Source organism: Thermobia domestica, chromosome 13 (assembly GCF_964235325.1).
Source record: "Thermobia domestica chromosome 13, izTheDome1.hap1.1, whole genome shotgun sequence".
NCBI lineage: Eukaryota > Metazoa > Arthropoda > Insecta > Zygentoma > Lepismatidae > Thermobia > Thermobia domestica.
Genome location: NC_137466.1, coordinates 28,605,236 through 28,625,790, shown reverse-complemented (window position 1 = coordinate 28,625,790; position 20,555 = coordinate 28,605,236). Strand labels below are relative to the sequence as shown.

The following is a 20,555-nucleotide window of genomic DNA, read 5'->3' as shown; positions in this document are numbered from 1 at the left end:
CCAAGTATATTATTGAAAGGTTTAGAATCCGAGCCATTAAACAACGCCGATCTATGTCCAGTTACTAACGTAAAAATATCGTACAAGACGCAATTGACGGTTGGTCAAGACGAGGCATTAGAGGGTACAGAGGTTGTTCAGTCTACACTTGGCCAATTTCAACTTACCTAAAAATTTAGAAGAATCCATGGCGCCAGGTCCCGTAAGTGATCGATGTGTTTCCCTTGGTTCCTAACAATAACCCGATAGCGTAATTTCCACTGTAATAGGCTTCTCTGAAGAACTGGGAGGGAAATCTTGTCCCATTCCCTTTGCACAGCTTTCCAAAGTCCTTCCACAGTTGTCACACTCCGTTTTCCCAAAGCCCGCTTCAGCAATCCAAATCCACAATAGTCCATAGGACTTGCATCTGGAGATTTAACATGTACCTCATTGAAAGGTATCACCTGTATATTACTTGCCTCCTCCATCTCCCTGTAGAATGCGAGGGACGATCGTGAGGTACGAGGGACGATGATGAGGCCTTGTCCATGTGAATGCGCACCAGATTGGCGTCATTTCCATACATTATTGGAATCTCATGCTCGTAGATCGGCCGCATGATCTGCTCCTGAAAATACTGCGAATTTATTTTGCAGTTCTTCGCTACCCTACACGAATCTTCAGTTTACCTCGGTAACAGTAGCCAGTAACGACCATGAACCCTTTTGGGAAGGATTCTTTACAGACACGGACCCACCTTTTGAAGTTCTTGGCACTTTTCTCTCGGTACATGATGGCTCTCGGTTTTCCGCAGTCGGAAAGGTAAATCCATGCTTCATCGAGCGGTATTTTTTAAATTAACCCATTCATTATTATATATTATCGTATTAATTGATTTCTCTAGACAGAGTGTGTTTTATTACGCAACAAACACTTTTTATTCTACTCTCCCCCCCACAGATTTACAACTACTTAACTATACTTATCGACTCAGAAAAAAAAAATTAACGTCGCTCCCGTAACAGAACCGTTTGCTACTTTTTAATTATTTTAATTTTCGTATTTCATTGCAAGATGAAAGTTTTCTATTACAAATTGAGTAAACTGTGCGGTTCTTCAAGCTACAGAGATTATTTTCGTTTATGAAAAAAAAAAAAAAAACAAATAGCATATCTAATTTAATTACCTTGAAAACTCTCAATGCAATGATGACTCATGTGGGTATACGGAGAAATAAGTGTCTATAATGAACTATGACCTGCCGAAAGAAGTACTACTGAAAATTGGGACAATGTCAGTCTACTCAAACACAACCAATCCAAAATCCAACGATGGTGTATCCAGTTCCAGCACCTCGGCTAGCTGCGACGTCATTGATGATGACTTATTTCAATTCAACTGATAATATGGCTGTTGATTTTCATAAATAAGATGAGTTATTGATGAATTTTATTGTAATTTAATGTCATTTATGTTGTTTGTTGGTCTTCAGCGAATAAAATGCAATATTCAACATTTTACTATAATTCACTTATTATCCTAATCTACAATGTGGGTTTAATATTTACTATGTGGGTTATAGGTTAGCAGTTCAAAATCTAGCCATTTTTTGCGTAAAAAAAGCTTATTTCTGAAGGCCATCTAGCCTTTTTTCTTCAGAGGTTGTTGGCAACACTGGATGTAACGACGTATGGTATAAGCGAAAGCAGCATACATGCACTATATGTCTTGTATAGTCGGGTTTTGAAAGTATAGAAAAAGGTTGTGTAATGAAATGTGAACAGTGTTAAATTTACATAAAATTTTCAGTGTAGAATAGAATGATCCTGTTGTGCGTGGTATGAACGATAGGATAACGAATAAATAACAAACAAAATAAGGAACGATGATAGTGTTGGAACAGAATTGAATATGGTTCAGAGCTGAGGGAAAAGAGGCGTTGTGTGGCGTATGAAGTGCCCGGAAAGTTAACAAGCTTTTACATATCGCAGTTAAAAGCAATCATTAAAGTAAGGCTCGATATTTTAATCTTTTAACTTTATGAATCACAAACCGAAAAAACAAAATTATAGATGTAAATACTGTTCCTGAAGTTTTTCTCAAATTTGCAGTCATAAGGTTTCATATACAGTAATAGTGTATTTTGAAAGAATTGAAGTAATAATATAGTACTATAAGTAACTATATAGTACATACATACATGCTCTATAATATTACTCATACAGTAGGATGTAGGTAGTGTAGTAACTCATGCATCTATATGAGGGAATGCTAATGGAGGCATAACTGAGTTATGAAATTAGTTTCGTAATACGAGCTAGATTAGCTTTCGAGTCAGCTACCATATGCACAAGGGAAGCAATCAACACACTTTTACAAGGATATAAGAAAGTGCAAGTCTGTTCATGTTGTTACATGGCAATCTTTGTACCTTCGTAACTTGTAAGGAACAAGTCTTATCATGCCATCATAGGCAAATTGTTTCACCTTCGTTGTTACACGTCATCATTTCGCTTCGTAACTTCATTAAATTGCATTGTGAGTACAAGGGTGCTACGTACTTTTTCTGAGGGGGAGGAGGGTGAACTTTACACTGCTTGATCCAGTTGATATTCTTACGCGGACATGAAAAATTACACGATTAAAAAAATTCCACATTTCTTTATCCCGACCTTACTAGGTTGTAAACGATCTTTTAAAGTGATCCTGCTTATTGATGCGCAGCTGGAGCATGCATATAAAGTTTACTCCTCCTTTTGTTAAAGGATAAAATTGCTACAGATTAAACAAGGTAAGACTATGTAGAGAATGTTGTACGAGTACCTGGGATTTAATTTTTTAAAATCCATGTGTAAAAATGGTTAGCCTTTTCGTTACTTGTGCATGAGATTATCGGTTGGACAATATATGTATGGTTCGGGTTCTACGTCTGAAATATCTTCAGTGATGAGAAGGAATGTAAAACTACAGATAAACAAAAATTCAAAACCAATGTACCTATTATGGTACAATGCAGCAACAGCATCGGTACTCAGTGACGTGTAGTTGTTACTGACGTGAATGAAAGTAAATAACAATTGCGTAGTAAAGATATTTGTTCTTTCATGTGCGACAGGATTTGCCCATAAAAGGTCAAGTGCCGGAGAGTAGGTCCGGAAATATGGAAAATATGTAGTCAAAATTTACAGGAAGAAATGGCAAATCATTTTCTAAAAATGAAATTCATACAAACAAATCAAATTTAATATGTTATTTTGATATTAAAGCCTGCCCCTATGTCGTACTATTTTCAGTGGAGGCTTGCCGACGTCAGATGAGATTATAATGTGGCATTTAGTTGAAAGATGACGTTCCATGTCATTTCGATTTTCAGTTTTATAACAACGTATTTTGGTGAGGACGGGGAGTTACTATGTTTTGTAAAGTATCGATAATTTTTGAAATTGAGCAGAAAGTGTGATAGTCGGACGACCATAAAAATGAAGATATGTAGTAGTAGTTACATATTCACGATAAATTTGAATATGTAGTGACAATGTGAATGTAATTGCAATTAATGCATTGTAAAAGCTATGTGAACCTCTTGTTGATGGCGTGAAAAAAGAAGGTTAAGTATCAGAGTACTTACTCAAGTTTTCTACCACAACGTAAAGGTAAGTAATCGCAGTGAATGTGTTTGAAAACGATTACAAGGAATCAAAGTTAACAGTTCCGTCAACAATGAATGAACCCAACCTAATCAATGACTTTGGTACATCAAAGTTACAAATAAGGAACCGTAATCACTATCAAGTGAACCAGAGTCACAACCAAGTGATTTGGGGAGGAACTAAATAATATCTGTAGTTTTTATGGAATATTTCCTGACGTAATAACTGGTGTTTACTAAAAATCCCGGCTATTAATGTAACCCAATTTATTTAGTTCCTTGATGATGTACAAGAGAAGAAAAAATCACGAAGTAAACAATTGGCAAAATTGCATTCACTTTTCGACCACTCCATGTCTGGGGATTTAGTCGATCCTTTTCTTCGTACTGTTGGAAAGCTTCTGTACAGAATTTTTGTCCAGTTTTCCCAAGCACAATTTAATGTGATTTGAAAGATTCCTTGTGTTTTGTGCTTTCCAACCGTTTCGATAGACACGTGCTTTTAAAGCAGATCAAAAGTCTTCAATAAATCGTGCTTCTGGGAATTAGCAGAGTGGTTGTGTTTCTGAACAAAATTGATATTCTGTGCATGTAGATTGTCAACGACAATTTTGGCGTAATGCGAGCTGTCTTTATCTGACTAAAAGACGTAATTATCGTTATAGTTTTGTCGAATGTACGGAATAAGTCGTTTTTGAACATATTGCTTTAGATAAATACCGGCATTAATGGCACCGTTTGAGTCTTTGATGAATGGCGCACCCATTCTGTTTGGGCCAAATGCAATCCACACCAAAATTTTGTTTTCAAACTTCTGTTTGGTTGAAAATTTAACTGGCAGGCGTAGAGGACATTTGGATGAAAAATTTCTGTTGCCGTGGATAGAAGTGTTGGGCAAGGTAATTTACGATTCATCATCTAAGATCCACAACATTTCGAAAATTTTCGGTAAAGAAGACAGCACAACTTATTCGCTTAACTTTTTTGTCTTTCGTTGCGGTCGATTATTATTATTTTACGACATGCAATGTTCAGTTTTTTTTTAAACGTCTTATTAATTGTGCAGGCGAACAGTGGAACAACTTTGCAGCTTGGCGTTGCGAAATTCCGTCCGTATGGTTAAATTTTCGTCGTAAAACCCCGACCTTTCTTGGAGTCATTAGTTTTGGTGTTCTACCAGATCCAGACTTGCGTGTAGTGCGCAAATCTTTCCTTTAGACAACTCATTCATTCATTGTTTTGATTCAGTGATTCGATTCATTTGGTTCAGTCAGTTCCGGTTTTTTGAACGAATCACTTAACAGTCACTAGTCAGTGATTCATGGATAACAGCGAATGGAGGGGTCGCGTGGCTTTTCTGTCAGCTTGTACCACAGACAAGAATGTGGAGTCATCAAGAGGGGTGTACAAGGTTCGGAGATACTCTGATATGCATGACTATAAATGTCTATATAGATTTGAATAACAAAATCTACAATGGACGGCGCGGAACTTCCTTGAGGATTTACTGGAAACCACAGGTGGAACTTTGAATAATGAGAGTTTTCTTGCATTAATTGCGTTATAATAATAATGTGGGAACTGCATTACAATAATAAAAAAAGTTACAAAATGTTCCCAGAGCTTTGTAAACGCCTTTATTTGCATTCTTTCCCTTCTTCAAAGACTGCAAGTTAGGAAGGTGCTCCTTGTGAAATCTATGGACATTGTTAATCACGGCAGTAGGTTTTGTGCTTTCCAAAGTCTGTAATTGAGGCGCAGAGCTCTGTAAACTACTGACAAAAATGAGTGTTATTCAATGATAAACTTCATTTTGTTTCCCAGTAATTCCAAGCAAATGTTCAAGGAGCATTGGCCAGGACAGGAGGGTGTAATTCCCCCTCCCTCCCTTAAGTTTTATAAACACATATTGGTTTATCAAGTGTATAGTAATAAAAAAAAAAAAAACATGGCGGAGAATCTTCCCCTTGGGGGGGGGGGAATCTACAGTGATACTGCATTTAGGAACAAACTTAAGGTGTTAGGATAGCACATTGCCAGAGCGTTTGCATGTAGTTTCAAGAGTTGAAAGATTTATCTCAAGCCATGTGCTTTCATAGTGGACGACATCGAGAAAGAGAGAGATTCAGATATGGAGAGAGGGAGGGAGTGGATGATTTACATATGCTAGTTTAGAATTGGAGAAAAAATGATCGGATAGCATCCATATTATGGTGAAAATTGTGATTTTGTGAAACAGAAGAAGGAAAGTTTCCGAACTGCGAGCATCACATGAGGCAGTTGTCGAATTAAGGTGGAGAACTCTTGTTAGAGCATCAGATGATTACGAAGGGAGAGAAAGATCTTAAAATCTGGAAAATTAAGGTTTTTAAAAATATTAGCTTCCGAGACGGATTTCGAACCTTCTAGCTAGCGAACCATGACTGTCCATTTAGCCATAGGGAGCTCTACGCAGTTATTCATATACGTTGCCTTTAGCTACATTGGGAAACTAATAGAATGGAGTATTCCAAAAGTTAACTGTGGATGCGCCGTTTAGTTACAGGGTGCATAATGAACTTCTTCAGGAACACATTTTAAGGCAGTAATTTTGTTACTATTGTTTTAATTCAATTATATTTGATAGAACAATAAGTAATCAGTACAATAGAAATGTTCCCGTTCATCACTCTTCACCATCAATGGATTCAAAGCAGGGGTCTTGCCACGGGGGTTTGTCTCATCGGGGCCAGGCCTCCCAAATGATTTCCTGGGCCCTCGAAATGACCAACTTTTGAAACATCATCGTAAAATTGCCTCGCTCCAGTCATTTAAAAATAACAAAGTTTACATATAATTAATAATCGGTAAATTATTTACCGATCGAAAAATAGTATGGTATCTCTTCCGTGTAAGGAATGACCAAATGCACAGCTTGCTACTACATTTGCTACAGTCGATTGATCTAGTGCTCCTGTGCGGATCATGTCCAATATGAAACATGAAAGTATTTTATATAGACCTATTTTAAAATAATTGTCAATCTATGCCAATACGAGAATTTGTATGGTGTTTTTTTAGCATTTTTTAAAACATTTTCTATGCGAGTACTGTAGACACATTATAGCATAAAAATAAATGAACAACAAACTACGTACTATTTTACTATTTGTACTATTTTAGTCACGAATAGTAAATAAATATTTTTGTCAGGAAATCTTAAAAAAAATAAGTGAAATATCAAAGAAAATCAGTCTTATGTAGATAGGTTCTGTGTAGATGGGCTTAAATTGTAATAGTTACGCACAAAGACATAACGTTTGGTCCGGAGCTGTAGTTCTTGGTTAAGCATAATAAAAACTACTTACGGAGAAAGCAAAAATAAAGGCTAAAACAACAGTGTTCTTAGTTTTTGGACGGAAAGCGAAGATTTCCGTTTTTTTCAGGCCTCAAAATCACTCTGTTACAAATTTTTGGGCTTTGTAAATTGTAGCTGACGAGACCCTCCTAGATAAACCTGCTGGCTACACCCCTGATTTAAAGCTTGTCTCATGGCCATCTCACACAACCCATTGAAGAATGACTTTCTTGTGTAAAAGATATGGAAAAACAGTTTTCATTGTACCATGGAAGAACAGTGGTAGGGGGAAAAAATACCATGAAATGTCTGTGCTGAATTATTTGTAGGAGTAATGCTAACGTGGATTCTGAAGTAGTGATTACATTTGTGTGAATGAGAACATTCGCCAGAACTAAGTTTTTGAATAGTTTGGCAGAGCAGAAGTGTTCCCACGGAAGCTCCCAGGACAAACGGATGAAAAAGATCAGGAAACTTGTCGAATGAGGTAAGGTTTTTAACAATAGAATATTATCGTAAAACACAATTATTATGACTTCCTTTTTCGATCATTATTCTATGTAGTAAATTACAGATACTTAAGTTTAATTCTGCATGTAGGCAACAAAAAAGTATTTTACTATGTAACGTTAATTCACTGTAGGATTTCTCACGTGAATACTCTCTTCCTTATTCTTAAGCGGGAAAAGAGCGAACGACAATTTTTTTTGCGCGCTTTACGGGTCTATGGGAGACGTCATTCCGGGACAGCCTATGACCGTGCAGCATGGATAAGAGGCAGCCTGTTCTCTAGTAATCTTGGTGTCATTTTAGATCTTGTCCAGGGAAAGGAGGATTCTTCGCCGACATAAGAGTTTCACTTTTTTATTTTTGTATTACCATACACGATCAAACAATATGTGTTTACAAATCTCAAAGGAGGGGGGAATTACACCCTCCTGTTCTGGCCAATTGACGCTCCCGGAACATTTGTTTGTAATTACTGGTAAACAAAATAAAGTTAATCATTGAATTCTAACACTAATTTCTGTTAGTAGTTTTTAGAGCTCTGCGCTCGCATTACAGACTTTGGGAAGCACAAAACCTACTGCCGTGATTGACATATTCTATAAATTTCACAAGGAGCATCTTTCTGGCTTGCAATCTGTGAAGAGAAAGAAAACAGATATAGGCGTTTATGAAGCTATGAGAACGTTTTTGACATTTATTTTTTATTCAGGCTCGAAAAGGGTATTTGAGAACAAACGAATGTAAGAGATGGTTTTAGAGCTATAGAGCTTGTAAACATGGTTCCTCTGTTTTTCCATCTGAATGGAAAGAGTATATTATGTCACACAGATTGCTTTAAACGAAGAGAGGAGGAGGCGGAGGGTGGGTTTGATTAAATACCAGAATCACTAGTCGTTCGAGACGTGTGTTTCTGAATGCATAAGCACACAGCGCAAGAGTTTATAATAATTTGGACATAAACTTTTTTTTTTTAATATTTTCTATGCGAGTACTGTAGACACATTGTAGCAGAAAAATAAATGAACAGAACAAAATTCTACAGCTGTCATAACTGTAACTGAAAAAAAAAAAAGAACCTACGACATTGGAGGGAATAACTGTGTCATTAGTTTTCATGGTTACGATCCTACACCAGCAACTAGCACAGTTATGTCCACTGATTGGTTTGTATTGATTATTGAGAAGTGTTAACATCTGGTGTCGAGTGTTTGCGTTCTATTATTAGTGGAATTTTCGTTTCTAAATGGTCAACGTTACCTGTAGGAAACCCGTGTTCGATGTACGTAAAATGGTAGGTCTTCAACTCGTATAGATCGTCGATGGTGAAAAGGGACATTAAACTCCAGAACAACCGACCAATCAGCTACTATCAATAAGTATTCCTTAGATGACAAAGCTACACTTACGTCATCATCTTGTAACTGTGGCGCTCTAGAACTGAGCCACCGATCCTCCCTTCAGACATGTAAGTTTGTTGTGGACAACATCGAGTTCTCGAGTACTCCAGTTTCCTCCCATATTCTCATTCCACAAATTATTCCATCATTTATGTGCCTTAATGAACAGTCTTCGTTAATCTAATGGGCATAATCATAGGATGTTAAACTGGAAGATTTAATTTCATTTCAATCACATTTAAGACGTGCAGAAATAGGACATCGAAAGGAGGAAATATTCTGCAGAAAATGGGCAGTAACTAATATTTTTGTTAAGTTGTTTAAGTTGGGAAGTTTCATTTCTTGTAAATGGTCATATCGAACTTCACAAATAAAATAATCGAATAAATTTTATATTTAACGAGGGTAAAATTAAATAAATTTTAAGTGAACAGGGTAAAGAGTCCAATCCATTGATTTTACTGTTTCGATCGGAATAGATTATTGTATTTTGGTTTTGTATTAACTTCACTGCTGTCATTTCTAGGGATCCTTTATTTTAAACTTCGTAATGCGTAAAATTTTTATAGATAAAAGATCAGTTTCTGATTGGACATTGAACTTTAAGATCAAAGTTTTCCAAATTTTAGTTTGTCATCACAAATTGAAATTATTTGTTTTATTTGTCAATTCAAGTAATCCAAAGTTTTTTTTTTTTTTTTTTTTTTTTTTTTTTTTTTTTTAAAGACGCATTAAAATTACTGATTTGTAAAGTAAGATAAAGAATTATTTTTAATAACCTGTGCTGACGTTTAATGCCACAATTCGGGGTAATGTTGTTCTCCTTCTTATTACCGTGCTCGTGGGTTTTCTCTTCCGTTTCCTCCCACTTTCCTCATTCTACCATTTCATTCATTTCTCATCATCACTGTCTCCTTCAGCCTAACCGGCATAACCGTGGGAAGTAAAAAATGAAAGATTTCATTTTTTTCCTTATTATTATTATCATTAATCATACTAATTGCTGTGTTAGGTACTAGTTTTCAAATGTCTAAATATTGTAACTTTAATAGTGTGTTTATATAATTTAATTGAAGATTTTTGATACTTGTGGAATGTTGCGTAGATACGGAATATTAAGCTTGGCAAAGTAATGGTTAATCTTCTGTGATACCCTTCACTGTTTACCCTGTTTCATCAACTTGAGCTTAGTTGCTTCCGAATGGAAGTCAATAGTGTAAATTGTGTATTGTTTTAATGAAATGCCATCTTATATGGAAACCAAAATTTCCGTTCGTCTTATTAATTGAATTAAGTATCCCTTCCCTGAAGTTCCCTTAAGATTAATTGAATTAAGTATCCTTTAAGTTTTGTTTTAAAACACACACACTTAAGTAATAATTATTTAAAATAATTTAGTTGGAGACGCCATGCAACAGTGATAAAGTGTTCACCCGCTTTTATTGTAAAGAGTCGCTCTCTTGGTTTGATTCCTAACCCTATAAGCTTCTGATGGAGAGGATGGAAACCGTAGATTTCATCTGTCTCTCGTGTTTCCTCCAAGTTTCAACTTGCAGGAGTCACCAACCTACCTAACTTTATGTAGTTTGCGCTTCAAGTATTTCAGTATTATAATGCTATTTGTGCTTCTGAAACACCTCCTTGAAACGTGTTCTTAGTTGAAACTCTTGATTTAATTCTATAGTAGACTAGAAGGAAGCTTTCACAAGAGTGTGTTTTTCTGCCTAATTAATTAACTAACTAACTAATTCTATGGCCTATGGAACCCGGAGGTTTAATGCCGCGTTTACAAAAGCTCTCCACTTATTTCTATCCTTCGCTAACAGGATCCAATTTCTACTTTATATTCCTCTTTCTGCGAGATCCATCTTAATATTGTCCTCCCATCTGCGCCTAGGTCTTTCTAATGGTCGTTTTCCGATTGGTCTTCCAGTCAGCATTTCTACTTTCTTCCATTCTAGCTACATAACCTGCCCACCTAAGCCTCCTAGACTTGACGACCGTAACAATGTTGGGTAAACCGTATAAATTATGTAGTTCCTCGTTATGAAGTTTCCGCCATTCCTGTTCCTAGGGTCCGAATATTCGTCTGAGGATCTTGTTCTCAAATACTTTCAGTCTATGTTCTTCCCTCAGAGTAAGCGACCATGTTTCGCAACCATACAAAACAACAGGCATGATTATCGTTTTATATACGGTACGTATATTAAGCTTCAAATTCCTCTTGCCAATATTCGCGACAAGAGATTTTAAACTGAATAATAACACGAATTTCCTGCTTTTAGTTGACATTTAATTTCTTATGTATTAAGTATTATGCGCACCAACAAAAATCTTTTAAAGAAGCTATAAGAAAAATATTTTTGTGCGTAGGAGGCAGGTGCGTATATTAATTGATACTGGTTTATTTCCTCTCTTGATTGATTGATATTGGATTATTTCTTCTTGACTAATTTGTAACTATTTCCAACTCTTTATTTGTTTCATATGAGTGTCAATAGAAGTTTATTAAAAATTCCGAAAAAAAAATTCGGTACGTACAATTTGGTGCGTAGGCGTTTAATGAAAAAAAACAAAAAAAAAAAAAAAAAAAAAAAAAACTGTTCATCAAAATCTTTCAATATCAATGAATTTCTTATATTTCTAAATGTTTCTTGTGTTATATTCTATAAGAATTAACATTTGTTACAATTTTTTTTCCATATCAGATTAAAATGTCGAGAAAACGATTGAGTGAAAAGGAAAAGCTAAAAAGAAAGAGGGAAGCCGAAAAGAAACGTCGGTTGGTAATTAGGAATGATCCTATTAAGTATGAAGAGTTCAAGAGGAGAAAACAAGAAAGGTGGAGAAAGAGGAAGAAAGAAGGAAAAATAAAAGGCATATTGTCATTATCCGAAAGAGAGCAACTTGGGGTCCCGGGTTCGATCCCAGCCCCCGCCAAGTGAACTTTCTGGTGGACAAACACCGTGTGCGTGGGTTTTCTCGGGGTTCTCCCGTTTCCTCCCACTTTCTTCATTCCACCATTTCATTCATTTCTCATAATCACTGTCTCCTTTAGCCTAACCGGCATAACCGTGGGACGTAAAACTCAGAGATTTCATTTTTCGAAAGAGAGCAAAGAATAAAGAGAAAAAGGTGGCGACCATCATCAAGAGAACATTACGAAAGGAAAAAATCCGCACAAGTTGCTGAAAAATTTGCTACTTACGAGTTAACATCAATTATAAAATGCTAGAATATTACATGGAACTATTCCGAAACTGGACATGGGAAAGGTGCTCCCGATTGGGTCGGGGCCACTCTTGAAAGAACCGCAGAATGCCTTATTGGTCAAGGATATGATGTAGACATTAATTGAACAAATGAGAAAACATTGCAGAGATGTCAAGATATACACTGTTTCAAAGGAAGAAATTTCATCTGTCGAACAGCAGCTTCCTCTCACCACAAAACGTTTTGTGGGAACATCAAAAGTACATAAAGTAACATGGTGTAACACAACACCACAAGTAATTAATTTCCGTTCTCTTTCGTGTTTTACATATCTAGCAGGAGATATCTGCATTCATTTCCATTTCGGGCAACTTAACTACTATTCTCCACCATCAATGGCAACAATTTCTTTAGATGTAAACATTCCTTGTGAAGTTGGTTTAACATATGACAATCCGCCAAAAACTCAAGACTGAGTTGCAGTTATATACTTCGATGAGTGGTAACCCCGTAAAATTCAAATTATTTTTTAACTTTTAAAACCACTCTAAAAACTCTCGCTTCTATTATTATACTAAATCTTATGATCAGCTAATTGTTTTCTTTTCAGGGATTGTCGAAGAGTCTGAGGGCAATGTACGAACAGTCAATTTTATGACGCGGATCGGGAGGAATTTCTCCTGGCCCACTAAACCTGACGTTCAAAAAGCATTGGCAGTTGATATTCTGTGTAGACTAGAACAGCCCTTCCCTGTTTCCTCAAGACATTTCCTTCATTGGAGTGGAAAATGTGGGCTACTTAACAAAGAACATTGAATTATTCAAAGAAAACTGAGAAATGATGAGTGCCTTACACTGACATTTAGTGTTCATTATACAGGGTGTTTCAAAAGAACACCGACAACGTTTGGGAGGTGATTGCTAACACCAAGGTAAGACAAAAAGTATAGACCAATCTGGGTGCACAAATGCTTCCTTTTGGAGTTATAGGCTGCCGAAAAACATGAACAAAATGAACTTTAAAGGTCCATAGCTCTAAAACTATGGGACCTACCGTAGTCTGGTCAAGACTTCACTTAGGAACTAGTATGTGCGCTATCCAAATATCCATGTTTGAGAATCCTGCAATACTTCCACAACAACTTTTATAGAAGTAGTTGGTGAGTACTTTAGATTATATGCCCGTAGCCAAATTCTCTATAAAGATTGCTTCGTGAGTACCTCACAAGTCAGTATTGGCTTGTGAGGTATTGTCAGTATTCTGAAACATATTTTTGGATAGCGCACATATTAGTTCCTAAGTGAAGTCGTGACCCGAGTACGGCAGATCTCATAGTTTTGGAGCTATGAACCTTTCTTTCTTTTTTTTTTTTTTATGTTTTCGCCAGCCTATAACTCCGAAAGGAAGCATTTGTGCACCCAGGTTGTCTATACTTTTCGTCTTACCTTGGTGTCAAGAATCAGCTCCCAAACGGTGTCTGTATTGCTTTGAAACACCTTGTATATAAACCAAATATACGAATACACTTACCAAATGTTGAAAAAGTATTGCACTTTCGACGTGTTGACTTGATCACACAGAAAAGACAGACGGTTTACATAAGCTCAGAAAACAAATGAAGTAGACAATAGACAGGTTTAGTGACTACTTCGTTTGTTTCGTAAGCTTATGTGAAACGTCTGTCCTCTCCATATGATAGTCAACATATTAAAAGCGTATTAATTTTTCAATATTTGATAAGTGTTTGTGTATTTCTTTTTTTCTTATTGTACGTCACATATTCATGTATATATGTATTCAATTTTGAAACTTTCATTAGATATATTTTCATATGTTTGCAGTATTTTCTCGAGTATTTTTGTATAACAAATTACGTGTCATCTAGTTTGTTAGAATTTTATTCAACATAAGAAGAATAATTCTAACTTACAAAAATTATTGGAAAATTATTTCAATTGTTATGTAAATTATAAGCTTAATCACTTATAAACCAAAACTTATCACCCAGATGTATCACGTTTCTCAACTCCACAGCAATTTTCAACCCCGTGTTAACTAATCTCAACTCCGTGACCTATGGACTCAACTCCGTGGGTGCTGAAAAGTTTATTATTTTTTATTTACTACACAAATAACGATTCAGCTCTGCTGAACACCTAATTAACATGTACTTAGTGGTAGTAAATGCATCTGATATTATTTTCGAAATAGGCGACCATCAATGGAACAAAAACTTTCCAAGTGAAAATTTCCCTTTTTCGTGGAATCACCCATTTAATTAATCTAATTAGCTTTTTCGGTATTCCAAATTCTGTAAGAACGTTGTACAATGTTTCTCTCCTAACCGAGTCGTAAGTCTTTCTAAAATCAATAAATAATTGATGTACTAGGGTATTGTATTCCCACTTCTTTTCGAGTATTTGTCGAATGGTAAATATTTGGTCGATAGTTGATCGATTTCTTTTAAATCCGCACTGATAATGTCCAATGATTTCATCTGCGTATGGGGTCAATCTCGCTAAAAGAATGTTTGAAAGGATTTTATAGGATGTTGACAGAAGAGAGATGCCTCGATAATTATTACAGTCAGTTTTGTCGCCTTTCTTGTGAATTGGAACAATAATTGATTCGTTCCACTCTTGTGGCAATTCTTCCTTGTTTCAGATGAGAATGAGTTTGTGTATCTTGTTCCACAATTTTTCGCCTCCAGCTAAAATTAACTGAGCCGGAATTTCGTCAACACCTGGAGATTTGTGTTTCTTTAATTTCTTTATAGCAGTTTCTGTTTCTATTCGGTTGGGTTTTGAACATATGGTTCTGCGGTGTGGATCTCTCTTTCTCCACGCACATTAGTTTCTGGCTACGTGTTAAGCAAATCGTCAAAGAAATCTTCCCATCTATTTAAGATGCTATCTGTATCAGTGGGAACTGTTCCGTCTGCTTTAATATATAAGCACGAGGTTGATAGCCTTTCTTAAATTGGTTGATCAATTATACATGTCCCGAATGTTTTTATTTTTACTATTTTCTTCAAGTTCCGTAATTTTAGCTTTCAAAAACTCGCGTTTCTTTTTTCTAAAAGTTTTGGAAGTTTCTCGCCTGATGTCTACGAAATTTTGTGTAGTTATTTCATTCGGATTTTGTAGCCAACGTAATTTTGCCTGTTTTCTCTTCTCTGCTAGTTTAATGCATTCCTGGTCAAACCATGGTTTGTTTCTACGTATTCCCGTGTGTCTCAATTTTTCTTTTGCTGAAATTGTACTGCTATCTCTAATTTCAATCCAAGTATTCTCAACACTAGTGCAGTCCGAATCTTCTAAAGTCGAGAATCTATTCGAAACTTCAATCTGGTATTCCTCTCTTTCTCTTACCTGGCTCTCTTCTATTTTTTTAGATTGTCTTCTTCTGTCTACTAAAATATGATCAATTTGATTATGTGTTTTTCCGTCTGATGAGGTCCAAGTGTATTTATGAATATCGCGATGTGAGAATTTTGTACTCTTCACGATAAGGTTTTTGGTTTGCGAAGTTCACGAGTCTAACACCGTTGTCATTATTTTCTTTATGCAGCCTTTCGTTCCCTATAATCGGTTTGAAAATATCTTCTCGTCCTACCTTCGCATTGAACTCCCCTAATAGAATTTTCATGTGGTATCGCGGGAGTTGGTCAAATATCCGTTCCACTTCTTCGTAAAAACTTTCTTTTATATCGTTGTCATCCTTATCTTCTGTTGGGGCATATATATTTAAAACAATAATATCACACCATCGACCCTTAAGAGTAATAAAAGAAAGTCTGTCAGTAACAAATTCAACCCGCTTAATTGCTGATATTATTCGTTTGTGAACGAAAAACCCTGTTCCTAATTGGTGATTTTTATTTCCTTCCCACCTAACTCCCTGAACTCCTACTAAGTCTATCCTGTATTTCTCTAACTCACTCGTTACGGATTTTATCGCGCCTGCCATATAAAGGGTTTTAATATTCCATGTTCCAAATCTCGTGTCCATTTTCTTTTGCTGAGATCATGCCAAGTTATCAGTCCTTGTCCGAGGCTTCTGTAAATGTTTCTGAATAAGTGCCTTTTTACAGGATGAGGTTGTTAGCCTTACCCAAACTCCCAAGCTGGAGGACCACTCCTTGTCGTCTGCCCGCGACTGCTTATTCAGTATATTCGCAGTTTACCTCTATATGTAGAGACCTTCTCGATCCGCAACCTGAGGACGCGCCATGCTGTGGTGACAGGAACCCACGTTTTTCTGCCTAATACAATGTTAAAGTGCTAAATTGAAATGTTAACCAAAGTCTGAGATTTTACAAATATCGGAAGTATATGTTGAAAGCAAAATAACTGCTACATTTCGTATAATTGTGGCCAAACTAGGATTTCCATTGACTTTAAGCAAAATTATTTATTTTGTAAACCTGTTGCAATAAATATTTTCTTATAGTTATCTTAAGTAATAAGTAGTTATTCATATTACATTGGAATTTATTTCTAATGAATATTATTTAGGTATTCTTCGTTCCTTTTCTAGAATGGAACCAACTTCTCGGGCACGAGGCCGTGCGAGGGGAAGAGCCCGTGGCCAACAGGGTCCTCCTCGACCTGGAGCTGACCAACCACATGAGCAACGGAGGCCTCCTCCTGGGTTTGCAGCAGCACAACAGCAGCAGCAGCAGCAGGCTGTAAGTACACAGCTTACAAACATGGTTTTTAAGCAGTTGAAGTTTATTTAAATCAAGAAACATACTTTATTTATGTAGCAGAGAGGAATGAATTAATATGTTATTTTGAATTCATTGAAATGTCAAACAAGTCCTTAAATAAATGAAAATTTTGGTTTTAATATTTGAAGCATATTTCCCATTCTCAGCATTGACCATATTACATTTGGTAGCGGTCACAAGGATCAGTCATAAGTTTTTCAGTATTTCCACCATAAACAGCAGGCGCGAGTATACGCCGTAATCGACTGTAAGTTCAGGGTCAAACTGATCCAGGAACTATTTACTACAAAGACCGCTACTCCGTCAGTATCTGCAGTCAGTTTTTAGTGACAGTGATATTGTGTGCTCTGCAACATCTGATACGTGAACTGTTAATGTATGAGTTTAAAGTCGATTATAACGCTGCAGCACGACTCCAAATGTTTGTCGCGCAAAGCCGTATGAACGATAGGACAGCGCATAGAAACTCATTGATTTCAGAAAGTCCGTGTAGGTTGTAAAAATATCAAAGATCAAGCAAGGTCCAGCGCTCCAGGGTAACAGATTCTCAGTCATGCGACACGCCATTGAGACAAACCCATCCACCCGCAAACGACGATTGTTAAAGTAACTCGGTGTTTCTCAATCCACTGTAGTACGTCACCTTCACGAACTCGGAAAAGCCATCAGAAGTTCCGCGTTATGCCACATGTGCCCCAGCTCAGTCCTAGAGGAGAATGGATGTGTGCCGACTATTGCTGCGAAATCTACGTTATATATACTTTCTGAAAACGAATTGTCACATGCAACGAAAATTAGATATTTTTCCAAAATCTGAATATTGAAAAACAGTGGCTAAGCAAGGGCAAACTTCCAGAACTGGTCGTCAAATAGGGCCGTTTCAAGCATAAAATCATGCAGTGTGTGTGGTAGAACTACCGAAGGGGTGATTCACTTGACGAGATTTTTCTAACGGTCGTACCAACAATGCTGTCCTTTGTTCCGAATAGTTGGAACGGGTGTATGTTGCACAAGGCAAAAAAAAAAATAACCTGCATTGGTGAACCGAGAGCGCGCCATGCTGCGACAGAATAACCCAAGATTACACTTGGCTCGAGAAAAACAAACACACACACACACATAGACACACACACACATAGACACACACACACCTACCTATCTCTCCCTCTACCTGGAGCTTGATGATATCTAACTGATTACATCTGGCTCTTCTGGTTACTCCCTTTTTCGGTCTATGGCATATACCCTGAAATCACGATGCTTCACTAACCAGCAGAAAGTGGAAACAACAGTGAATGACTTCTTTGCCTGTATGAACTAGATGTGCTATCGAGGAATTGACTGGAAGATGGCTGAAGATAGTCCAACACGAGCGGCTGTACTTTGAATGTTTTCACTGTACTGTTATACTTGTGTACCAGAATTTTGCAAAACTTAGTTCTTATCCGTGTAAGTTAAGATGAAACATTATTTTAGCTCAGCAAAATGTTTAAAATTTTCATTTACAGTATTTGTAATGTCCACATTACTGCACCGATAATCAGATGATCACCAACTCAAACTGATGTCTTACAGGATAAGGCACAGTGTATGCTATGATTTCCAACTTTAAAATCTTGCATGTCTGTACGGAGAAAGTTCCAAACAACGTATGGGAAAACACCCTCAACAGAGACAAGTATCAAAAGATGGTGTAGAAAAATTCAAGACTACGGGAAGTGTGTTATATTTCCCGTGTAGTGGAAAGACAGGAACGAGTGATAATGTGATTCAGACAGTGTGTGGAACAGAGTACCGCTGAATGAAGATTTTTGGAACTGAGAATGCTGTGATCACTGTTGCACAAGATTGTACGAAAGGAGGTGAAGGGCTGACCCTAAAAGTTAAAATTTGATGATCTGATATCCGAAAATTGTGATATGAGAATGAAATTTTGTAAAGAATTATCTGTTACAAGACTATGATCTCGTTCTTTCTCGGAATCAGAGGTGAAGATATGTTTTATGTTTCGGGATAAATAAACACTACCAATTTTAAGGGGTTGAAAATCCACATGAGTTCGAGGTGCATACGCGGGGTAGTTCCAGCCGTATGTGATCTGGTGTGCGGTTTCGGTGGACCACATCATTGGTCCATTTCTCTTTGAGGAAGTCACGGTAAATGGAGATTGCTATATGAACATGTTGTAGACATTCCTTGGCTATAATTTAAGAGAATAAACATCGTTTATGAGATCTATATGGAACAAAATGGACCGTCACAACATTTCGTCCTGGTGGTTCGTCAGTTTTTATCCATCAATTTTGAAAGTAACCGATTGACAGAAGACGACTCACTGCAGTACTACTAGAACTGGCTGTGGAGACACCTGAGGATCAAAGTATGTACACAAACACCAGTAAATGTGGACGACATGTGGACAAGATAAGTGATGTTATTTTGAATGTCCCGAACGAGCACCGTCAGCTTTCAATTCTCGGTAATTAAAAAAAAAAAAAACTAAGTAATGTACGCAAAATTTTGTATTAAAACAGCACTTTAAGGACTCCGTGTATAGAAATGTTTCTATTACAGTATAAAAACGTTTCATATTATAATTAGCACGTGTTGATAAAAAGTGTTAAATATTTGTGAACATTGCATACACAAATTCCCAGTTCACTTTCCCGTGGGGGTTTGTTTTATGGAAATAATCACGAAAAGAAGTTTATTGAGAGGATAACGGGACTCTTAGTAACGCTAAACTCCTTAAACCTGATTATAGCCACTCAAAACTGTGAATAGTCAGACATGTCTGAGCATCTATAGTATGCAGGACAAAAGAAACGATTAAGATTGCCTATGTGTGCAGGAAGACTAAGGTCGTTTTTGGTAACGAATGTGTTAACTGTCCCCAGAAATCATATTTTCCTTCCTAATCTTTATTTTTTTTCCTTTTTTGTGATATGCCCTTTCATCAGAGGATGATTATCGTAAAATTTAGTGTATAGTTTTTTTTTTTTTTTTTTTTTAAAGAAAGGAAACTAGTTTTTTTTTCCTTCCTTGAATAAGTTTATTATTGGTGGATTCGTCGATAGCAGATGCTCAGATTCAAAGCACACGTTCGTAGCTTTTTCTTTTCTTAAAAAGGGTACCGAGACCTTGAAGGATTGGATGGCCGGAAAAGAGATAACTTGTTTTATGTCCATTCAACACCCACTCAAGTATCCAATAGGAAATGGACCTCAAAGAAATTGTAAAATCCGAAGGGCAATATTTTGACAGAGTTTAAGCCAAAGTAGCGGAATGTTAAATGGAAAGTGTTTTCAGAATACCGCCGAATTTAAAACCGTCATGTATTCCAAACGCCTTAACATGAAATAACTTGTAAAACGCTCTTTAAACTTTAAATTTTGGCGAAGACAGTTCAATGCCAGACTCTTCTATTGTGATCATCGACATCGACCGAATATTTCCCAGCGTTTTCTGATTTCTAAAATTACATGTAATTCCTCATTTGTAATGTTTCTGAATAATAGTGCAGACTTTCTCGTAAGTCATGCACATTTGAATGTTTTACACAATACGTTTGTATTTTAATTTCTCTTCTCCGCGGGATTTTCTCATGGTTCTCTTGTTTCCTCCCTTATTCTCATTTCACTAATTCTTTCGGAAGCATCAATCAGCCGTCTCCTTTAGTCTAAAAGGCATAATCATGGAATGTGAAATAAACATTTGATTTCATTCTCTTCTCT

At 36.6% G+C, this 20,555-nt stretch overlaps 1 protein-coding gene across 2 annotated transcripts in view; it reads left to right on the top strand.

Moving 5' to 3' along the window:
- The first annotated feature begins 1,656 nt into the window (after positions 1-1,656).
- The window catches only part of LOC145668061 (piwi-like protein Siwi), a 164,258-nt gene continuing 145,359 nt past the window's right edge, over positions 1,657-20,555 (top strand). Inside the window, exons 1-2 of one of the 2 annotated variants that reach the window (XM_081735559.1) lie at positions 1,657-1,991; positions 16,629-16,779. In XM_081735559.1, coding sequence (XP_081591685.1) covers positions 16,630-16,779 — 150 coding nt within the window. In that variant the 5' untranslated portion in view covers positions 1,657-1,991; position 16,629. Of the gene's footprint in view, positions 1,992-7,435; positions 7,456-16,628; positions 16,780-20,555 lie in introns of those variants that run through there. The other variant, XM_081735558.1, reaches the window with a different exon arrangement.